Source organism: Tachysurus vachellii, chromosome 20 (assembly GCF_030014155.1).
Source record: "Tachysurus vachellii isolate PV-2020 chromosome 20, HZAU_Pvac_v1, whole genome shotgun sequence".
In the NCBI taxonomy this organism is placed as follows: Eukaryota; Metazoa; Chordata; class Actinopteri; order Siluriformes; family Bagridae; genus Tachysurus; species Tachysurus vachellii.
Window position 1 is genome coordinate 8322058 of NC_083479.1, and position 20512 is coordinate 8342569.

At 40.8% G+C, this 20512-nt stretch overlaps 1 protein-coding gene and 3 non-coding genes across 4 annotated transcripts; all 4 read left to right on the plus strand.

Moving 5' to 3' along the window:
* Window positions 1-1861: 1861 nt before the first annotated feature.
* On the plus strand, window positions 1862-19596 carry eva1c (eva-1 homolog C (C. elegans)). Its single transcript, XM_060895830.1, has 9 exons — window positions 1862-2147; window positions 2270-2408; window positions 4217-4374; window positions 4837-4960; window positions 5559-5711; window positions 16434-16577; window positions 18568-18645; window positions 18719-18808; window positions 18923-19596. The coding sequence occupies exons 1-9, from the start codon at window positions 2088-2090 to the stop codon at window positions 19306-19308; spliced, it is 1332 nt and encodes a 443-aa protein (XP_060751813.1). The 5' UTR covers window positions 1862-2087; the 3' UTR covers window positions 19309-19596.
* trnaf-gaa (transfer RNA phenylalanine (anticodon GAA)) lies at window positions 6071-6143 on the plus strand. The gene has a single exon. It is a non-coding gene; the product is annotated as a tRNA-Phe (tRNA).
* On the plus strand, window positions 9013-9094 carry trnas-gcu (transfer RNA serine (anticodon GCU)). The gene has a single exon. It is a non-coding gene; the product is annotated as a tRNA-Ser (tRNA).
* trnas-gcu (transfer RNA serine (anticodon GCU)) lies at window positions 11468-11549 on the plus strand. Its single transcript has one exon. It is a non-coding gene; the product is annotated as a tRNA-Ser (tRNA).
* Window positions 19597-20512: the final 916 nt, after the last annotated feature.

Below are 20512 nucleotides of genomic sequence, written 5' to 3' on the forward strand. Positions count from 1 at the left end.
AAACAAATCATAATAAAAAATATTAAAAGCAAACTGAACTTACCAAATAAAAAAGCCTTACTCATTGTCTTTCCTAAAAAAACATCCGAGTTTTCCCCTTTTTATCCTCCAGAGGAGGTTTTTAAACACTTGTATTCATTTCATGCACACATGCAGAGATGTTAATTTTTGACATAGTGTTTTTCTATAAGCCTTCAGTTCTCTGTGCTTTTATTTTTCTTGCATTATAGATGTAACAGACCAGACTGTAGGCCTGTGCAATCTGCTGGCAGGTTAAGCGGCTCTCCCTCGTCATGTGCTTCGCAAAACTTAGCTACAATCACAAAGTTTTACAGTGCAAATACTTACATGGTTCCACAAATGTTGTGCCACAATGAAAGGACTACACTAATGATCTGCAACACAGCACCAAGGCTCAGTAGCATGTGCTCTAGCCATTATGATTAAGGTAAGCAGGGCATCCTGGGTCACATGCCTGCTGTTGACTCTTGCATTGCATCATTGGTGGCTTTGCCAGATGAATAGTTAGATTCAGATGTACACTGCCAAAGTGCAGAGCAGGTACAAGGAAGGTATTCTCAAGACAGCTAATGATGTTGCTACATGCGTGGAACAGGCAGGCAACTTGCTAACAATTTCTCTACTCCTGTTGGATTGGTTGATCTAATTATCGACAGTTGAAGGGTTTGTGAAGGACCCAATTGAAACCACACTTCTGGTAGTAGGACTGTAAGATAAACCTGTATCTGTCAGTCTGGTCTTTAAATGGTATGGTTATTCCTGTCTGCTTTTTGTATTACTTGTTCAAGACAACAACCATCTGCATGTTTTGTGTATAATGTCTTTTGTTTCATCCTGATTACAGATGAAAAAGGAGACAAAATGTTCAACCTCATATTTATACCCCATGGCAACAGGACATGGACAAAGGCAGTAACAGCTTGTGAGAACTGTGATAAAAATAAAAATCATTTTAGAAGGTTGACAACTTTTTGCATCTTTCTATTATTGCATACTATTATTGAAAAGATTTATTTTTTATTGGACAAGTGCAAAGGCAATTTGGTTTGGATCATTCTGTGTAATTTTTTTTTTACACATTTTTTTAACTTTGTAGGTATTTTTCATTCTGAATGTAAATGTTAATCTAAAGTGCTTCTTTTAGCAATAGTCAAATAATTTAACATTTAAATAATATATGCAACGATGCAACAAGGATGCAATGATCTGAAACACTAAATTTGTTTCTTTAGTACCTTTATAGGCCTGAAAGTTACTAAGTTATACTTAGTGTATTGTATACCTATAATGCGTTATGTTGACTGATACAGCACAGTTTGTGCACATGGAAACAGGACACAACATGCTTGAAAGCAGGCTGGCATTCATTGTGGACTACATAGGAGTCTGATATTGTCGAAAGTCTGATATTAATATCATATGGAAAATGGAAGGACGGCTGAATGGAGGCATCCAGGTTGGTGGTTTAGTCCAAGTCATCCGGTTTCCTTTCTTCTATCAAAAACTGGCAGGTTGATGGACTGGTAAATGTTGGTTAGATGTTGGGTAAATTTTGGGTAAATTGCAAATAAGTGCTTGGCATCCCATCTAGTGAAATGAATGAAAAATGGGGTAAATTTTATCAGCAGGTCCTTTCTACAAAAGAAAATATAAAAATATCATTTTATCATTTTAGTCTTTAGCAAAATAATTATAAATTAAATTTAATGATAAATACTGTATGTCGTGTGGGCGTGGTTTCCGAAGCCACTATGATGTTTTATGTAAATTACCCTACTCCACTTTAGCCTATAATCATGGGAGGCACTCAGAGCCACGCCCCCTCTAACACTAACCGAAAGTTAGGTTATTATTTTATAGTGTATTTACGGTCCAGTCGATGTCAAGCTCACAGCTGAACTCATCTCTGACGGAAAAGCCATGAAATCCACCTGACTCGCTGGAAAACGACCTTTTCAGGAGACCTTTCACTTGTTGCGCACTTGTTATTTTCTCCCACTGGGACCGAGTTACATTGAAACATGCGTGTTTGTGTCACAAGCGGATGTTCTGCGTCCGAGCCATAAATGACCCTGAAGCTACAACAACCGGACAGCTGTGAAAGAATGAAAGGCTTTATTACACAGGTGAAGCTATGAGAACATCCATGAGCTAAGCGTTTCTCTTTTCTCTAAAAATAAATAAATAAATAAATAATTGGAATTCTGGACGGATTCCATCCTGGATGGTTTTAATGGATTTTTAATAGAAAGTGATTAACACGAGCATGATGGAGTCCTCGAGCGGCTGCAGGTCCCACAGAGCCACCGGCGGCTGGAGCTTTCACCTCCTCTACAGTGTCCTCCTCCTGTGGAGTGACCAAATGCATGGACTCTCCGACTTCTCAAGTTAGTACATCTTACTGACATGATGACATAGACAAAGGATGAATGTTTATAATATGATTAAGTTGTTTGTGATGAAGGAAAAAAAAAACGATAAAGAGATTAAAGGGATGAGTCATGAGATGGGATAAAAATCCCACCCAGCAAAATCCTCACTGCTGTTTTAACCCTTTCAGGATGGAAATCAACTCTGTATTACAGGGTATAAGCTAATAAAAGCAATCTAGGTTAATCATTATACATGATACGTAAATAATAACACTTATTGTTAAGTAATGAAATTGGTAGCTTAATGATTTCATCAAAAAAAAAAATCCATATGTAATAAGGGACATTTATTAGCCTAATAACAGATGCAGCTGATTAAATTAATTATTTAGGGCATTTAAAATTTTGCTATTTTATATTTAGGTTATTACATATTTAGTGCAATAGGTAGGGCTCAATTTGTCATACGTAGTATAATTATAGTTGGTGGGTAAGGTGTTTGACTACTGATCAGAAGGTCATGAGTTTGAATCCCAGGTCCACCAAGCTGCTACTGCTGGGCCCCTGAGCAAGGCCCTTAACCCTCAATTGCTCAGTTGTATAAATTGAAATAAAATTGTAAGTCATTCTGGATAAGGGTGTCTGCTAAATGACAGAAACTTCAATGTAATAACTTTGCATAAAATTTAAACTTCTGAAATTATTAGTATTATAAGTTTTATATAGTATTATTTAGTTTTCTAAGCAAAAGATACTACACTCAAACAATATCTTCTCATTGTATGATTATTAGATCATTTATGCTTAAAGGTATAATCACTGGAAATAAATTACTACAGCCACAGTGATCAAAGCTGGCCATGTTGATCAGAAGTGATCAGAAAGATAGCTAGCTTGATTCAGGATTTTTATAAATGTCAAAATTAATAGCAAAATTAGAAAATATTACATTATATTACAAAATGCTATTGAATTGTTTGTATGTATTAGGGATTGCATGATTATTTTTATTGGACTGGTGTGGCCTATCATTTGGCAGCCTTCCAGGTCTTCCAGTTGTCTGGATGTGCTGCTATATGTGCTGTATATTTGGATGCAGTACTTCATCTGGTGACACAAATCCATGGGATAATGGCAAACATTTTAAAGGGAGTGATGCATTTACAATGCTAGGGTCAATGCCAAGTTGGTGCTTGTTCTCTGACAAGTGGTTGTATTGGCACAAGTCTTCGGTATTGCTTGTTATCACATAAAAACATAGCTTGGTATAGTGGAGCCAAACTGACTCAGTATCTAACCAAGCGGAGAGGGTGTTATGGCACAGACCTTACATTTGTGAGTTAAGATGATGCTGACCTGATAGACTTGGAAAAAATGTAATATATCTTATAGGCTGCTGTTGTGTTCTCCCAACCTTTAGATTCTCATAGTCAGTCAAAGCAACTAGTGAGTGCTGAGGGACTCTGGGATTGTAGTTGGTGTGAAAAATGTAGAGCTCTTAGAGAGAACTCACTCATGCCTTATTGATATTATTCTTCTTGTGGCAACAAAAGCAGCATAGTGAATTACATAAATGCAACGATGGCATACTGATAAAGAAAAACAATACACCCTATCATATATCAAATCAATATCCTATTATAAATGTATTATATCATTCATAATTTTAGCACAAATTAATTGGAATGACAAGCCTGCGCACCTAAATACAGAAAGGTGACCAGGTGAGATTCACTGCTGCTCAAGAGAATACCTCATGAGCTAGAAGCTTTTTTCAGTGCAAAATATTTCTTGTGCAGTTCTTATTTGTTTATGTTGTTTAGCCTATTTATTCAGGATCATTATCAGTCACTCAGCACATGCTCGTGATGGTGAGCCACTGCTGCTTTCTTGCCCACGCCACTCCACCATCTCTGTGCAGTCTGCGTTCTACAGACCTCATGCACCTCTCACACACTGCAATGCACCTACAGCACTGCAGGTGAGAGCTTTCAGTCATGCACATCAACATCTGCAGGTTTGAATTCATTCTGCTGTGTTAGATTTATGCCCCTGGTTCACACAGCTTGAGTATACTTAGTGTTAACTTTGTAGGAGTTCACCAATGCATGTGCTGAATAAACATCTCTTCAACTGAGTTAACTTTTATTGTGTTCAATTAACTTTCACTGTGTGGTATGAACAATGGTCACAGTATTATAGATATCCTTAAAACCCCAAAGTGTCTTAAAACCCCCAAAAAACACTACCTGCTTGGGGAAGTTAGTAGAATAGAGAGTGGAGTACAATAATTCTATTCTAATATTTCCACCATATGTACCATTGTATATAAAGAGCAAGAACATAAGTATAGAGCAAAAATGAGGACTGTCTACTCAATGTTCTGAGGTGTTGGGTAACTAATGCTGCAGTACTACAGTTTAACATTTTTTACCCCAAACAGAAGATGCTATCAGAATGCCAAGGCCGGAGAAACTGTCAAGTCTTGGTTAATTACCGTATGTTTGGCAGTGACCCCTGTCCTGAAACCACCAAAGACCTTCATGTGTCATACAGCTGCAAACCCAGTGAGTACAAACCATGTGCATTAGATACACTTATTAACTACTTTAAAAGAAACACTTGTGCACCTACTTATTCATGCAGCTAACCAGTCAGCTAATAATATATTTGTGGTGCAGTGCATAAAATAATACAGTGAATTGTGAGAACAGCCAAAAAGGATAATCTGGGACTCTCTGCACACCTCGTAAAACAACTGCTTCATCCCCAAAGCCAGCAATATTATGGATGATCTCTCACTTATCCCTTGCAATAGTTTACAACCAATTGTTGTACAGCTATACTGTTATATGTTGCACAATGGTATTGGAGAAATTTTGTGTACTAGCCATTTAGAGGAATGTCAGTAAAACACACTTGACTCAAACTGACCAATCTGGCAGCAAACTGACTCAAACTGCTCTTTTTTTTTTTTTCAAATAAACTAAGGAAAGAAAAAACTGAATATTAAGAGAAGGTTTTGACCTTCATCTACATGAGTATATGCTTTGCTCTTCTGCTACTGATTTGATAATTGCATTAATGAACAGGTGTACAGGTGTTCCCAGTACACTGGCTGTTGAGTCCTATTCTCTCTTACTAATCCAGCTGTGCCCATTTTAGCGGAAAATAAAAACAGTACAAGATGCGAGGGCGATCAAATGTTGCTTCACTGTAAGTACCCAAAGTTGCTGAACATCTACTCGGCTGTGTATGGGCGGGAACTGGGAGAAAATGCAGTTTGTCTTACAAAGGAAGAGCAACCACCTCCATTTGGTAAGTCAGTCTCAGTCCAAATATCTTAATAAATTGCTCCTTTTTTTTAAGATATTATCTCACTTAACCAAAAGATTGACAGACTGACCTATATCATTTTACTTAACATTAAAAACACTGACAGATTGGGTTGCAAAGGGGTGGAAAATTTCCGGGAATGTGTGTGTGTGTGTGTGTGTGTGTGTGTGTGTTTGTGTGTGTGTGTGTGTGTGTGTGTGTGTGTAAGCGGTAGAAGATGAATGAATGAATAATCCTAATGAAAAGTTTCCAGCTGTCAAAATTTCAGAAATTTTACAACCTGATATGAATCTTAGGAAAAAGAGTTACGAGACCCAAAGAAACACTTGCTGCTGCCTGGAGCCAAAATAGCTCAGTTGGGAGAGCGTTAGACTGAAGATCTAAAGGTCCCTGGTTCGATCCCGGGTTTCGGCAATTGGTTTCTTTGGATCCTCAAGCTATACTGGCTAGGGAGCACCAATGAACTTTGCAAAGCCCTTGTGATTTGGATCTTGGTGTTCTCATCAACAAGATCATTTTTAAACCCATTTAGTACACTCTTGTGAAACACCTACTGTACACCCAGGACTAGATATTCACACCCCACTCTAGCACAGACCAGGTGAAAAGCCCATGGTGTGCAACAAACAAGGAGGTCAGCGACGAGGGTGGGATTCAAACACCCAAAGGGTGTTGGAGTGCTACATTTAAAAAAACTATTCTTTTCAGAGTGTGCTTTGGATGCTTTTCTGACAGGCGAGGTGGCCGAGAAGTTAAGGGGATGGAATGCTAATTTACAGCATTTGGCAGACGCCCTTATCCAGAGCGACGTACAGAAGTGCTTAAGTCTCTATCATTGGATACATTAATTCTGGGTCACTAGGTCACAAACTTAAGATACCAATACACCTTTTTGTTGCACACCAAAGGCTTTTCACCTGGTCTATGCTAGAGCGGGGTGTGAATATCTAGCCCAGGGTCTAGGTGTTTCGCAAGGTTGTGATTAACACCCTGTGTAGGTGCATTGTCTTTATGAAGTGTGCAGTGTAGGTGCATTGTCTTTATGAAGTGTACAGTCTTTGTGCACAGGCCCCTCATGAGCAGGGTTTAGTGTGGCTAAGCGTTCTAATGTGCTAGATTAAGGCTGCAGTCTTTCTGGAGGCTGCAGGACAGCCAACCACTGCCAGGGAAACTTTTCAAGGTACTGATTAATTCAAATTCAAAATTTATTTTCACATAAACTCACGGTATGACATGTAGAGAAATGAGTTTTATGACTGTGCCTTGTAGTGAAAGAGAAGGTGCAATAAAAGGATAAATAAGGAAAGAGAAAATAAACAATAAACATATCTCTATGAATCTTTAAAAAATAGGATAAATACAAAGTACAAAAAGTAAGAACAAAAACAGATCTGTACAATATGCAATGAATGGGGTGGGAATGCGTAAGTATGTTGTATATAATTTATGCTGTATATAATGTAGATGTGTTATATACATGATAATGTGAAAAATATGTAAGTGACCAGTGTGAAAAGAATTCCAAAATGATATGTTCAGTATGCAATGTATGGTGTGCAAAAGAGTCATGGTGTGCTAAAGTGGCCAGTGCAAAGAGAGCTCCAAAGTGATGCAATGTATTGTGTGTGAAAAGGTCCATATGAGGTAGTAATGTCATTTGTGAGTATGAGTCCATAGAGACCTGGTTCTAGGTGTACTGCTGGTTGAGGGCTAAGATGACCTGTGGGAAGAAGCTCCTCCTCATTCTCTCTGTGTTTGCCTTAATGGAACGGAAACATTTTCCTGACTGCAACAGAAAAAATAGTCCATTTTTGGGATGGCTGAGGTCCAGCACCACTTGCTGTAGATAGACTCCAGGTCAGGGAGCTCAGTGAGGTTGGTTGAGCTGACTGCACCACTCTCTGGAGAGCTCATCTGTCCTGCTTGGTGCTGTTCCCAAACCAGGCTGTGATGCTTCCCGTCTGGATGCTTTCAATGGTGCAAGTGTAGAAAGTTCTTAGCACCTTAGGGGCAGTTTGAAGTCCCTTAAGCATCTGAGGAGGTAGAGAGACGCTGCTGAGCTTTCTTTAGTGTTGAGTGTTGAGTGTTCTGAGTGTTGATGTGACAGGACCATGACAGATAGTATTTAGAAATGTGAACACCAAGGTACCGGAAACACTCGTTCCCTCATTCACTCGTTCCACTGGGGTCCCGTTGATGGATGGTATTTTTTCTCCTGCTTTGTGCTGAAGTGCACTATGAGCGCCGTTTTTTTGCTAGTGGTGAGAAGGACATTGTTTGTCTGGCACTATGTCTCCAAGCTCTTGTATCTCCTGTAGGTAGACCGTCTCGTCATTGTTGGAGATGAGGCCCTCAACAACAGTGTCATCAGTAAACTTGAAGATGTTGGTGGAGCTGGTAGTGTCCACACAGTCATGAGTGTACAGTGAGTACAGCAGGGGGCTCAGTACGCAACCTTGGGGAGCTCCAGTTCTGAGACATGTTTTCCCACCCAAACTGCTTGTGGTCTGTCTGAAAGGAAGTTGTTTATCCAGTGACACAAAGACAGGCTGAGTCCTTCCAATTTTGAGGTGAGTTTGGATGGAATTATGGTATTAAATGCTGAACTGTAGTCTACAAACAGCATTTTCACATAATCCACATTTCTGTTGTCCAGATGGCTTAGGGCGGTGTGGTGAAGGTATGCAAAGGCATCCTAGGTAGAGAGGTTGGGACGGTATGCGAACTGAAGTGGGGGATTAATCTTACTACCTGTTCCCTAACTTTGTGCTGAGTTGGGTGTGATAAGCTATCACTGGGTCTGCAACTTTGGGCTGTATTTCCATGGTGCTTGGACAAAAATGCTTGTTAGTTCACATGAGCGCTGCCAACAAGAGGCTAAGACTATGGAGGGCCAATAAACTTTGCAAAGCATCGTGGAGTCTTGGAAACACAAAGGCTTTACAAAGGGTGACACCCATGCCTTCTAGATATAAATTTTAGGTAAAGTGCACTGTCTTTTGTCCTGCACTGTTTGCACCATGTTGCACAGATGCAACATATGTGGCTAGGACTACTTACTAAGTCCTTAGCTCTGTCTTTGGTTTATGTAGCACCATGGACCGGGAGAAACGTTGTCTCATTTCACTGTGTACTGCAACAGCTATATATGGTTAAAATGACAATAAAAAGCTTCTTGACTTTTTAAGCCCATTTGGAGGATGGAGGGGTGTTAGAGAATAACATTTACATACTCCATTCTTTTGGAGCATGCTTTGAAGCATGCTTTGGAAGCTTTTTGTCAGACGAGGTGGCCGAGAGGTTAAGGTGATGGACTGCTAAGCCATTGTGCTCTGCACTCGTGGGTTCAAGTCCCACCCTCGTTGCTGACCTCCTTTGTTTTTTGCACACTGAAGGCTTTTCACCTGGGGTCTCATTTATAAAGCGTGCGTACGCACAAAACGGGGCTGGAAACGTACGTACGCACGCCAGTTCCCACGCAAAGGTTCTATAAAAAACAAACTTGACGGGAGAATGTGCGCACCTATAAGCAAACTTTGAGCTGTGCGTACGCACATTCTGGAGACAAAGGGAATTGGCGACACAGATGGTGAGGTCGTGAACTGAAGTTAGATTGTAGAAAATACATGAGGGAAGAACGATTATAGGAATTACTCACTCTCTCATTCATCTTCTACCGCTTATCCGAACTACCTCGGGTCACGGGGAGCATGTGCCTATCTCAGGCGTCATCGGGCATCAAGGCAGGATACACCCTGGACGGAGTGCCAACCCATCGCAGGGCACACACACACTCTCATTCACTCACACAATCACACACTACGGACAATTTTCCAGAGATGATTATAGGAATTAATGACATTTAATTTTCACTCCATTTCATACGTTATATCCACATTATTATGAAGATTAAATCCAACAGTGTTATTTGTGCCGGTTGTTTTAGGCTATATACATCTAGTAAAATCCAAACGTAATTCAAAATGTATTTTAATAAAAAATAATAATCAGGGCTGCCTTACAGTCACATTGTCCACAACGGGAGCGCAGGAGGAGATGGCGCGACTACATGTGATACAGAAAAGCATGAAATACCCTTTTATTAGAGAACTGCAGAACACAGTGTAAAAACGAAATATTTTCCTTAATGTACATATATCATAAAATGTCAGTCTGCAAATACAGTCATGAAGCACAATCGCTACTCATCATCAATCCTACGGTGTTCATTACAAAACCGTCATGAAGAAGCATGTGTTCACTATAACATTTGTGTCTTAAATTTTCGCCCACAAATTAATTCTGTGATTTTGTCAAGTTGTTAACGATCAGTCTAATTGCTAGAAACATATAAATCCTCCGGTGACCCGGGTATGTAATACTTCATGATGGCACTGCTGGCACTGTTGGAGGATTACGCCAATGGCAGAATAAGGAGAGAACGAGTTCAGGGACCATGATGATGACTGGCTAATAAGCCGATTTAGATTCCCTAGAGCTGTGCTCTTAGATCTATGTGCTGAATTGGGTCCAGTATTAGAGAGGGCAACACGCCGGAACCATGCCATCCCAGTCCAAATACAAGTCCTCACCACACTGGGGTTCTTGGCAACCGGCTGTTTCCAGCGGGAATTGGCAGACAGGTAAATTATTTATATAAAAAAACTATAAGTAATCCTCAACTTTGTCTCTAAGACCTTTTTGTATATGAAATATTTCTATTGGAATCTATCATCTCACCCTATAGGTCTGGTATATCACAGCCGTCCCTGAGTGCCATAATATCTGTCGTTTTGAATGGTATACTTAATATGCGTAGTCGATACATCAGGTTACATCAGTCGATACAGCAGTGAGCAGAGGAAACATTATAACGAGGTCCACTCTCATGCCCGCGCAGTTGTGGAGTGTGTAATGGGCATGTACAGGTCGGGATATGAGGCTGGTTCACGTACGCACATCTGCGGGAACACTGCTTACAGGTGTGCGTACGCACGGTTTTATAAATCGGAATATTTTTTGGTGTACGCCATTTTTGGCTTTTGGGCGTACGTAAACTTTTAGTAGGGATCCTACGCAGTTTTATAAATGAGACCCCTGGTCTGTGCAAGAGTGGGGTGTGAATATCTAGGTGTTTCACACTAATACTCTGCTCAAGTGCATTGTCCTTAGGCCGCGTGCATGATACAGTCTTTGTACACAGGCCCCTTGTTACCAAGATTTAGCTGCAGGTAGTGTGGCTGAGTCATCTAAGGCATTGAATTTAAGCCTACAGTCTTTTTGGAGGCATGGGTTCAAATCCCACCACTGCCAGTCAAGCTTTTCAAGGCACTGATTAAGCTTCTTACCTGTTCCCTGACTCTGTGCTAGAGTGGGGTGTGATAACCTGGCACTGGGTTTGCAACTTTGGGCCGTATTGTATGCTGTTTTGACACATATGCTTGTTAGATCACATGAGCTCCGCCAACAAGCAGCTAAGGCTATGGAGCATCAATAAACGTCCCGGGTTTGATCCTGTGTTTTGACAACTGGTTTGTTCAGACACAGGTGATGTAAATCTGATCCTCAAGCTGTATTGGCTAGGGAGCACCAATGAACTTTGCAAAGACATTGTGGCTTTGGATCTTGGTGTTCTCGACTAGACCATTTTTAAGCCCATTTGGAGGAAGGAGTGGTGTTGTAGAATAACATTTACATACCCCATTCTTTTGGAGCGTGCTTTGGAAGTGTTTCTGCCAGACGAGGTGGCCGAGAGGTTAAGGTGATGGACTGCTAATCCATTGTGCTCTGCACTCGTGGGTTCAAATCCCACCCTCGTCGCTGACCCCCTTTATTTGTTGCACACCGAAGGCTTTTCACCTGGTCTGTGCTAGAGTGGGGTGCGAATATCTAGCACTGGTTCTAGGCCTTTTGCAAGGGTGTACTAAGTAATACTCTGCTCAAGTGTCTTTAGGAAGCGTGCATGGTACAGTCTTTGTACAGTTAATCCAATTAATTCCCATTAATTCCTATATATTTCCATTAATTCACATATTTTTTCATTAATCCTAATGAGGTGTAATGGTAGGTTGATTGGTATCTCTGGAAAATTGTCCCTAGTGTGTGATTGCGTGAGTGAATGAGAGTGTGTGTGTGTGCCTTGCGATGGGTTGGCACTCCGTCCAGGGTGTATCCTGCCTTGATGCCCGATGACGCCTGAGATAGGCACAGGCTCCCTGTGACCCGAGATAGTTTGGATAAGCGGTAGAAAATTAATGAATGAATGAATGAATAATTGTGTATGGTTTTTAAATATTGTCCTTAAAGTGTCCAGGTGCAGTATGGTGTGTAAATAGTGTATAAAGTGTGTAAAGTGGCACTGTGATGTGCAAGTCCAGAGTGGTGCAGGTGTAGAAGGTCTTTAGCACTTGAGAGGGTAGTCTGAAGTCCCTTAAGCGTCTCAGATGGTACAGTCGCTGCCGGGCCTTCTTCACCAGGGTGTTGATGTGACAGGACCAAGACAGGTCCTGTGTGACATGAACACCTACAGTAGGTACCGGAAACTGTCCATTCTCTCCACTGGGGTCCTGTTGATGTTTAGCGGTTGGTATGACTGCTCCTGTGCTGAAGTCCACTATCAACTCCTTAGTCTTGCTGACGTTCAGGAGAAGATTGTTCTCCTGGCACCATCTCTCCAGGTTTTTAGTCTCCTGTAGGTAGGCCGTCTCGTCGTTGTTAGAGATCAAGCCCACCACAACAGTGTCGTCAGCAAACTTGATGATGGTGGTGGAGTTTTAAGTGGCCACACAGTCATAAGTGTACAGTGCGTACAGAGGGGGGCTCAGAACACAACCCTGGGGGGCTCCAGTGCTGAGGGTAAGGGAGGATGATATGTGTTTGCCCACCCGTACAGCTTGTGATCTGTCTGTCAGGAAGCTGGAGATCCATTGACACAGCGGCAGGCTGAGTCCCAGGACCTCCAACTTTGAGGTGAGCGTGGAGGGAATTATGGTGTTAAATGCTGAACTGTAGTCCACAAACAGCATTTTTGCATAATTCCCTTTTCTGCAGTCCAGGTGGCTCATCGTGGTGTGGAGAAGATGAGCAATGCCGTCCTCAGTAGAGCGGTTCTGGCAGTACGCGAACTGTAGTGGATCCAGTGTGTCTGGTAGTGATGCAGTGATGAAGTCTCTGACAAGTCTCTCGAAGCACTTCATCACTACTGAGGTCAGAGCTACAGGGCGGTAGTCGTTGAGGCAGACAGGCTGGGGTTTCTTTGGGACAGGAACGATGGTGGACTGTTTCAAGCATGAGGGGACAATAGACTGTGCCAGTGAGAGGTTGAATATCTCAGTGAACACCGGTGCTAGCTGATCAGCGCAGGCTTTCAGAACCCGACCTGTGATGCCGTCTGGTCCTGCTGCCTTCCTGGTATTCACTCTCTTGAATGCCCTCCCCACGTCATGCTCCGAGATGGTGAATGTGTTTACCTCTCCAGCTCTCTCAGCATGCATGCTGTTTGTGCCGCTAGCACCGCTAGCGTGGTTAGCTGTAACCTCGAAGTGAGCGTAAAAGGTGTTTAACTCGTCTGCCAGAGAAGCGTCCGCATTCCCCATTCTAGAAGCAGGTGTTCTATAGTCCGTAATGTTCCTTAGTTCCTGCCACAGGCTCCTAGAGCCACCATGTTGGAACTGTGACTCTAGTTTCCTCCCGTAGCGCCGCTTTGCTTCCTTCACCGCTCTGCGCACACTGTAAGACGCAGCCTTGTACTCGTCCATGTCCCCGGTGGCGAGCCCCGTGATGTAGGCAGCGGAGCGGGATCTCAGATCGTCACAGATGGTTTTATCCACCCACGGCTTCTGGTTGGGAAACATTCTGATGGTGGTTTTCTGCACCATATCATCCGCTAGTTTCCCTACGAATCCCACAACCGCTTCTGTAAACATGTTGACGTCATCAGAGCTGCACCTGAACATGTCCCAGTCTGCGTCATCTAGAGCGTCCTGCAGAGCGGCCACCGATTGGTCAGTCCAGTGCACGACCTCCCTCTGAACTGGAGCTTCCTGTTTCAGCTTTTAGCCCTATTCGGATGCGACTAGTTTTACAGGGGGTCGTTAGAGAAATTTCACTTTCACAGACATACTTTGTGATTTTAATCCCGTCCGAATCTGCCATGTCTGTCTTTTTCTCATACGACCTGTGTAAAAATTCCAGAGCAAATTACCTGCTGTTTTTCAGCAAAATCGGCGCTCCTCTGAGAAATCTAATCCTGTCTGAATGTGAATGTCTGTGATTGCCAAAAAGGTTTTTTCCAAAACGCGTTTTCTTGTCTGTTTTGGTCAACGTGAACTACCGTATTAACCCTAGCGCACCGGTATTCAAGTTTCTGCTTTCTGCACACCAATAATGGATGTAAATGTGTTTGCTACCATGCGAAGAAATAAAAAAATGAAATCAACAAGAAGAGCCAAATCACGGAAATTGTTAAGGCTACTGTAATATCAGTTTCATGTAAGAGTACTTTCATTTCTATAGTCAATTACATAACGTGAAAATTATATAAAAACGTATTTATTCCAGTGGGTTTATAAGAAGTTCTATATAAAACCATATGATGTTAAAGATTTTTTACATTTGTTTTTTTATTATTTTTAATATTATTATAACATGTACGTATAACATTTTTAAACACTTAACAAGTTAGGATGTTTACATTTTAAAGTGCTTAAATGTAAATTTAATTTTCAAACTGAAACTGAAACGTAGGTTCGCTCCAAACAGAAATTCAACCCAATGTTTCCTCCCGACTCCAGTGTCGTGCCGCTTTCTTTTTCGCCGACATTTTATTATTGAGCGGTCATATGACCATACGCAATCCACGCATCCTGGACATGTGGTCTTGTGCAATGCCCACATGTAAAACACAGACACTCCTACCTCCGTAATAAACACAGAATGTTAGTCCCGTCCGAATCCATACATGAAATGACAGACGTCGGCTGAAAAAAATTCAACTCAAACGTCGTTTGGAAAACTAGTCCCGTCCGAATAGGGCTTTTGTTTGTAAACAGGCATGAGGAAAATGGCGGCATGGTCCGATTTCCCAAACGGTGGACGTGATTGTGCCTTGTAGCTGTTTTTGAACGGTGTATAGCAGTGGTCCAGTGTCCTTTCGCCCCTGGTGGGGCAGGGGATGTACTGCTGAAAGTTCGGTAGTGCGCGTTTAAGGTTGGCACTATTAAAATCTCCCACCACAATGAGCACAGCGTCCCGATGCTGTGTTTGGTGTAGCATTAGTGTCTCATGTAAGTCCCATACTGCAGTGTCCGTGTCCGCTTGAGGTGGAATATAAACGGCACTGACTATGACCGAGCTGAATTCCCGAGGTAAATAAAAGGGCCGACATTTGATGGTCAGTAGCTCCAGATTTAGTGTGCAGGAGCGTGCAAGAGGACTGATGCTCGCGCTGTCGCACCAGTGGTTGTTCACCATCAGACTCACTCCACCTCCCCTTGACTTCCCCGACTCCATTGTTCTGTCCATGCGGTAAACCGAGAAAAACTCCGCCGGCTGGATGGCGTGGTCCAATACCACTGGGTTCAGCCATGTCTCGGTGAAGCAGAGAAGGTTGCAGTCCCGAATGTCCCTCTGGAACTCGACCCTTGCCCTGAGGTCATAGAGCTTATTTTCCAGAGACTGGATGTTGGCTAACAGGATACTAGGCAAGGGAGCGTGGTGTGCGCGCCCCCTTAGCCTGTTCCTGACGCCGGCTCTTTTCCCTCACGGACGCCGGTGTGGGTCGCGTCCTTTGTTCCCCCTCAGGATCTCGCTCGGCCAGCATGGGTCCGAGTTTAAAAACGGCGAAGGGTGAGTTTGTTGTACACCAATAGATATAAGAGTGTCTCTGTCATATCTAATGATGTCCATCTTCTATAAATAAAACTGTATCTATATAAATAAATATATAAAATAACAAAAAAGGTCAAAGTGTAACCGGAGCAGACGCGATGGCAGTCGACCTCACCAGCGCCATCTTGATAAAAAAAATTTGTCCAAACTGAGTAATTGTATATACTAGGTTCTAGTTTGGTTTAGCAAGCATGCTGATTGAGGACTATTTATTCATCTATCCTAATTCTATTGATTTGCATCAATAGTAAAATATTCAAAATATTCCATTTGTTTAACTAAATATTTATATATCTGTGCAATGCATAAGTGTTTTTACAAGTTTTTTTCAAATTTATTCTATAGAACTATGCCACACACCATCTCATGTGTTGGATAAATTTCACCTCAGCCAGTGTTGTCAAAATGTCTTTTTTTCTAAATCTGTATTAGGCTGAATGCGTCAGCTTATGTCCAAACAACATGTTTATATTTATGCTTTTATATGATACAGTTTATATAAATATATTCTTATAAACTTATATACTTCAAATATTTCCAAAATTTCCCAGATGAAGTTCCCATGGAAAGTTTCTGGGAATTTACTGCAAATTTTCCAGCCCTTTGCAACCATAACTGTGAAAAATATGCATGGAACCAGACAAAAAATTTTGATGATCCTCTTGAAGGCAGAATCATTTTGATTTCATCCACAGGTCAAAACTGATCATCTTAAAATGGCCAGACAAAACAAAAGTTTAACAGTAGTTCTCCATTCTCTCGCATCTTCAGATGAATTGCGTTTTAACTTTGCTCATATTGATTTGTGTTTAACAGAGTGCTTGTATTATGGAGCCCTGGACACGGTAAAGAAATTGTGCTACGGAAAGCAGCGATGCCTTTTTATTATTAACGATCAGCAATTCAGAAATCCCTGCACACCTGAAACAAAGAAGTACCTCACTGTTATCTACTCATGCGGTATGAATTTAACCAATATATGGTAAAATGAAATATATGTAAAGCTTTGATTTAGTTTACGAGTTCCTTTACCATAGTGCAGTAGGTTATTGTATATTACTCTATATCAACAGTTATCAAACAGGGTGGTCACAGGATGATTTCACTGGGTCATGAGAGTATATCGTGATTACAATAAAAATAAAAATATTTTTTAATATTACATATATATATATATATATATTAGGGGGGCATGGTGGCTTAGTGGTTAGCACGTTCGGCTCACACCTCCAGGGTCGGGGTTCGAATCCCGCCTCCACCTTGTGTGTGTGGAGTTTGCATGTTCTCCCCGTGCCTCGGGGGTTTCCTCCGGGTACTCCGGTTTCCTCCCCTGGTCCAAAGACATGCATGGTGGGTTGATTGGCATCCCTGGAAAATTGTCCCAAGTGTGTGATTGCGTGAGTGAATGAGAGTGTGTGTGTGCCCTGCGATGGGTTGGCACTCCGTCCAGGGTGTATCCTGCCTTGATGCCCAATGACGCCTGAGATAGGCACAGGCTCCCCGTGACCCGAGGTAGTTCGGATAAGCGGTAGAAAATGAATGAACATATATATAGTACAAATAAATAATTTCTTATTTTTAAAGACAGAACTGATTAAAGTGTTTGAAAAATATTTCGTGAAATATGACCTCACTGTGGTAACACTGGCTCAGTATAACTAAAATGCACTGTTGTATGTGGAAACAGCTGAAATTGATAAATTTGTAATTCTTAAATCTAAAATATAAAAAATGCTGAGGAAATGAGGGATTGTCAGCTTGAGCTTTCTGAAACATTTACTTCTACTAAACATAAGAGTAAAAACCCGCCTGATCAAAGTAGGAAACTTCAGAAATATCTAGAAGAGATGGATTCACCTGCTCTATAGTCAACACTATTGAAAGTATGAAGCCTGGAAAAAATGCAAAGACATCAAAGTGGGACAAAGCATCCCACTTGTGTTTAAAACCTAGGGACTTTTTGGCTGAAAAAGAGAAGAAATTACACAGTCAAAAATGCATAATTACACAACAAACCAAATTTAAATGTCAGGTTATGCATGGTGTGAAAATAGGATAAAGTGAGCTTTTAATGGTCCTGTTGTCGAATGACACAGTGACATGCCAAGTCATATCTTAAGAGTCAATTGATAGATAGTTTTAAAAAACAAGTACATCCATCCCATTGGAGGGTAAGCCTAAATTAATTTAATAAATTATGTTAATTATAGTCAAAACATATTATAATAACTTATATTAGTATTATATATGTTATAATATTGTTAAAATGTGGTAAATGGGATAAAACAATTAGTTTTGTTTGTGTATACTGTGGTAGTGATGGTCACAGATTCTTGATCTTAATCAAGGGGTTGTTGGCTTAAAAGTTTAAAACACACTACTCTGTATGTTCATTTCTTACAAGTGTGGGAATGTGAAGTTGCAGGAATCCCATCTGTTGTTTTTTTGCTTATCTATATGTTTTCTTCCTGAAGCACAATGATGAAAATAAAAATGCATGCTGGTTAGAAATAGAGGCAGAGAAAGCACAAGCATTTAGGAGACTTCATGTGCTTCCTGTAGGACTTCCGCCAATTGGTTAAAATACCAAGCTTTTGTTTCTGATTGGCATTGAGCACTCTAAAAGGAAAATAGGATTACTCATCAGCCTCTGGAGATGGTGTATTTCCTTGCCAGAGTGATTCATCAGGTGGAACTATGAGAGTTGTTAAAAGTTCACCCTGTGCTCTTTGAACAGTGGATATTTAATTTCATTTAAATTAAATGTGATTTAACCTTCATTTGCTTTTCTCTCATAGAGTAACTTATCTAGTTTTTTACATGGTCATTTTACAATTTTTTTAAAAACTGTATAAAATCGCTTATTTACTGTATGAATACACAATTATGGCAGTTTCGTCCTTACTGTTGATAACACTATACACTTCAATTTTCCCTATTCTACTGACAGTTCCACAGAGTTTACTCAAAGAGGCTGACCCCAACTTTTTCCAAACTACCACAATTCCCCAGGAGATCACCAAAGCTGGTAAGTACATGTAGTTAAATTATTTGTGGATCGGATTAATGTGATCTGTATAATGATTAATTTGCATTCACAGTGAAACTTCCTGATGTCAGAGAGTCCAGATTCCCAGTTAAAAATGGCATCCTTGTGAGCAACTCTCTCATGGCATATGGATACATTAAAGGTAAAGCAAGTCTGGGTTTTCTAGTTCATGCATTCCTTTAGAAGATACTTTTCATTCAAAAACCATTAAGCAGTCCTGAGTACTAATAAAATGAAGTTTTACTTAATATTATAGAACATCCTGAAAAGGCTGGCCTTCTCTTTGTCTCGAGTGTGTGTATGGGACTGTTCCTCGTCTTGCTGGCCATCTCTATAAGGATAACCTGTAGCATGCATCATGAAGGAACAAGCAGTCTAAACAAGAACACCAACACTGTGGAACCAAAAGTAGAAAAAGAAGATGATGATGATGATGATGAAGACAGTGATAGTGAAGAGTCTGAACCATTGATGGACAGCTCAATGATCTCAGAGTTAAGCAGGAAAGTTTATTGTTGGGAAGAGGCGATGTACACGACTGAGGCGGCGGAACTGATCGAGAGGCTGGAACGACGAGAGATGATCATCCAAGAGATCAGGATGAATGCATACCTCAATGGCACTTCCTGCACTCTGCACTGATACACAGTGGCTAAATACATGAATACAGGTGAAGGTGCAGAAATGAGAATATAGAAGTTTAAATGATTCCTCGGCCAGCTTGATCACTGTGTGGTCATTAAACAAACAGACTTATTACCTGTGCATCTTTCACAATTTTTTGTATGCCTTTTATTAAAACTACACTTATTTAATACTGAACAAAAGACAGTACTTTAATAAATATTAAATCTCCAAAGGACCCAAACTTTAATGCAAATGCATTATGATTCTTTATTTCACACAGTTTAAACAGTTTTCAGCTTTAAATCTGATACACAAAGTAGAGATGTGCGTATCAGCTCAAACACCACCTGAATCTGCTGCTTCAGATAACTCAGTTTTATATAAATCACCCGTCACATTACAGTTATACTAATTCTTAATTTTCAGCATGGTTCTTTAACAGAGCATTCGATGCTCTATTCCATTTCAGACTTTAGCTGGAATGGCACTGTCTCTGTCAACTTTTATAAACTTTGTTTCCTATATTTATGTTTATTCTCTATTATTACTATGCACCAACACATCAACACAAGTTCCTGTACATTAGACCCTGAATAGATTCTGAATCTGAATCTGAACTTCCTGAACAGGAGAGTTATTTTTAGCAATAACTTGTTGCTTATAGGCTTATAGTTGCTTATACAGAACACATTATCTATTTATAGCCCTATGACAAAAATGGTTTCAATTTAGCCTAAATGCCAACTATGTTAATGGCCTTGTCTTATTTGGCAAAGCAGAATAGCATCAACTGTGTCGGGATTTAGGTGATTCCGTCGTGTCTCTAAAACACGGCCTACTGCACTAAATGAGCTTTCGCTCGCACCGCTTGATGCAGGAACTCATCTTGTTTCTCCCAAAATGAAAGCAAATTTTCCTCTGATATTTAGAGTAGTTCATATTTGCATAATTAATGACTTGTGCCTAAGTCACCCACCCGCAACCCACCCGAAATTATTAAAATGCTTAATCAAATGTTTTTTTATTACCTGACTCGCGGATATAACCGCGAACTGCGCATAACTAACACAAAGATAAAAAATCATTTGCTTTGAACTACTACCACAATAACACCATAACACAGCCGTTAAATGATCTGTTTCCCCGAAGGCTTGTGATGCAACTTCCTGCCTGTAAACAGCAATGGCTTTCAGTGAACCCAGTGGAAGGATGACAGACA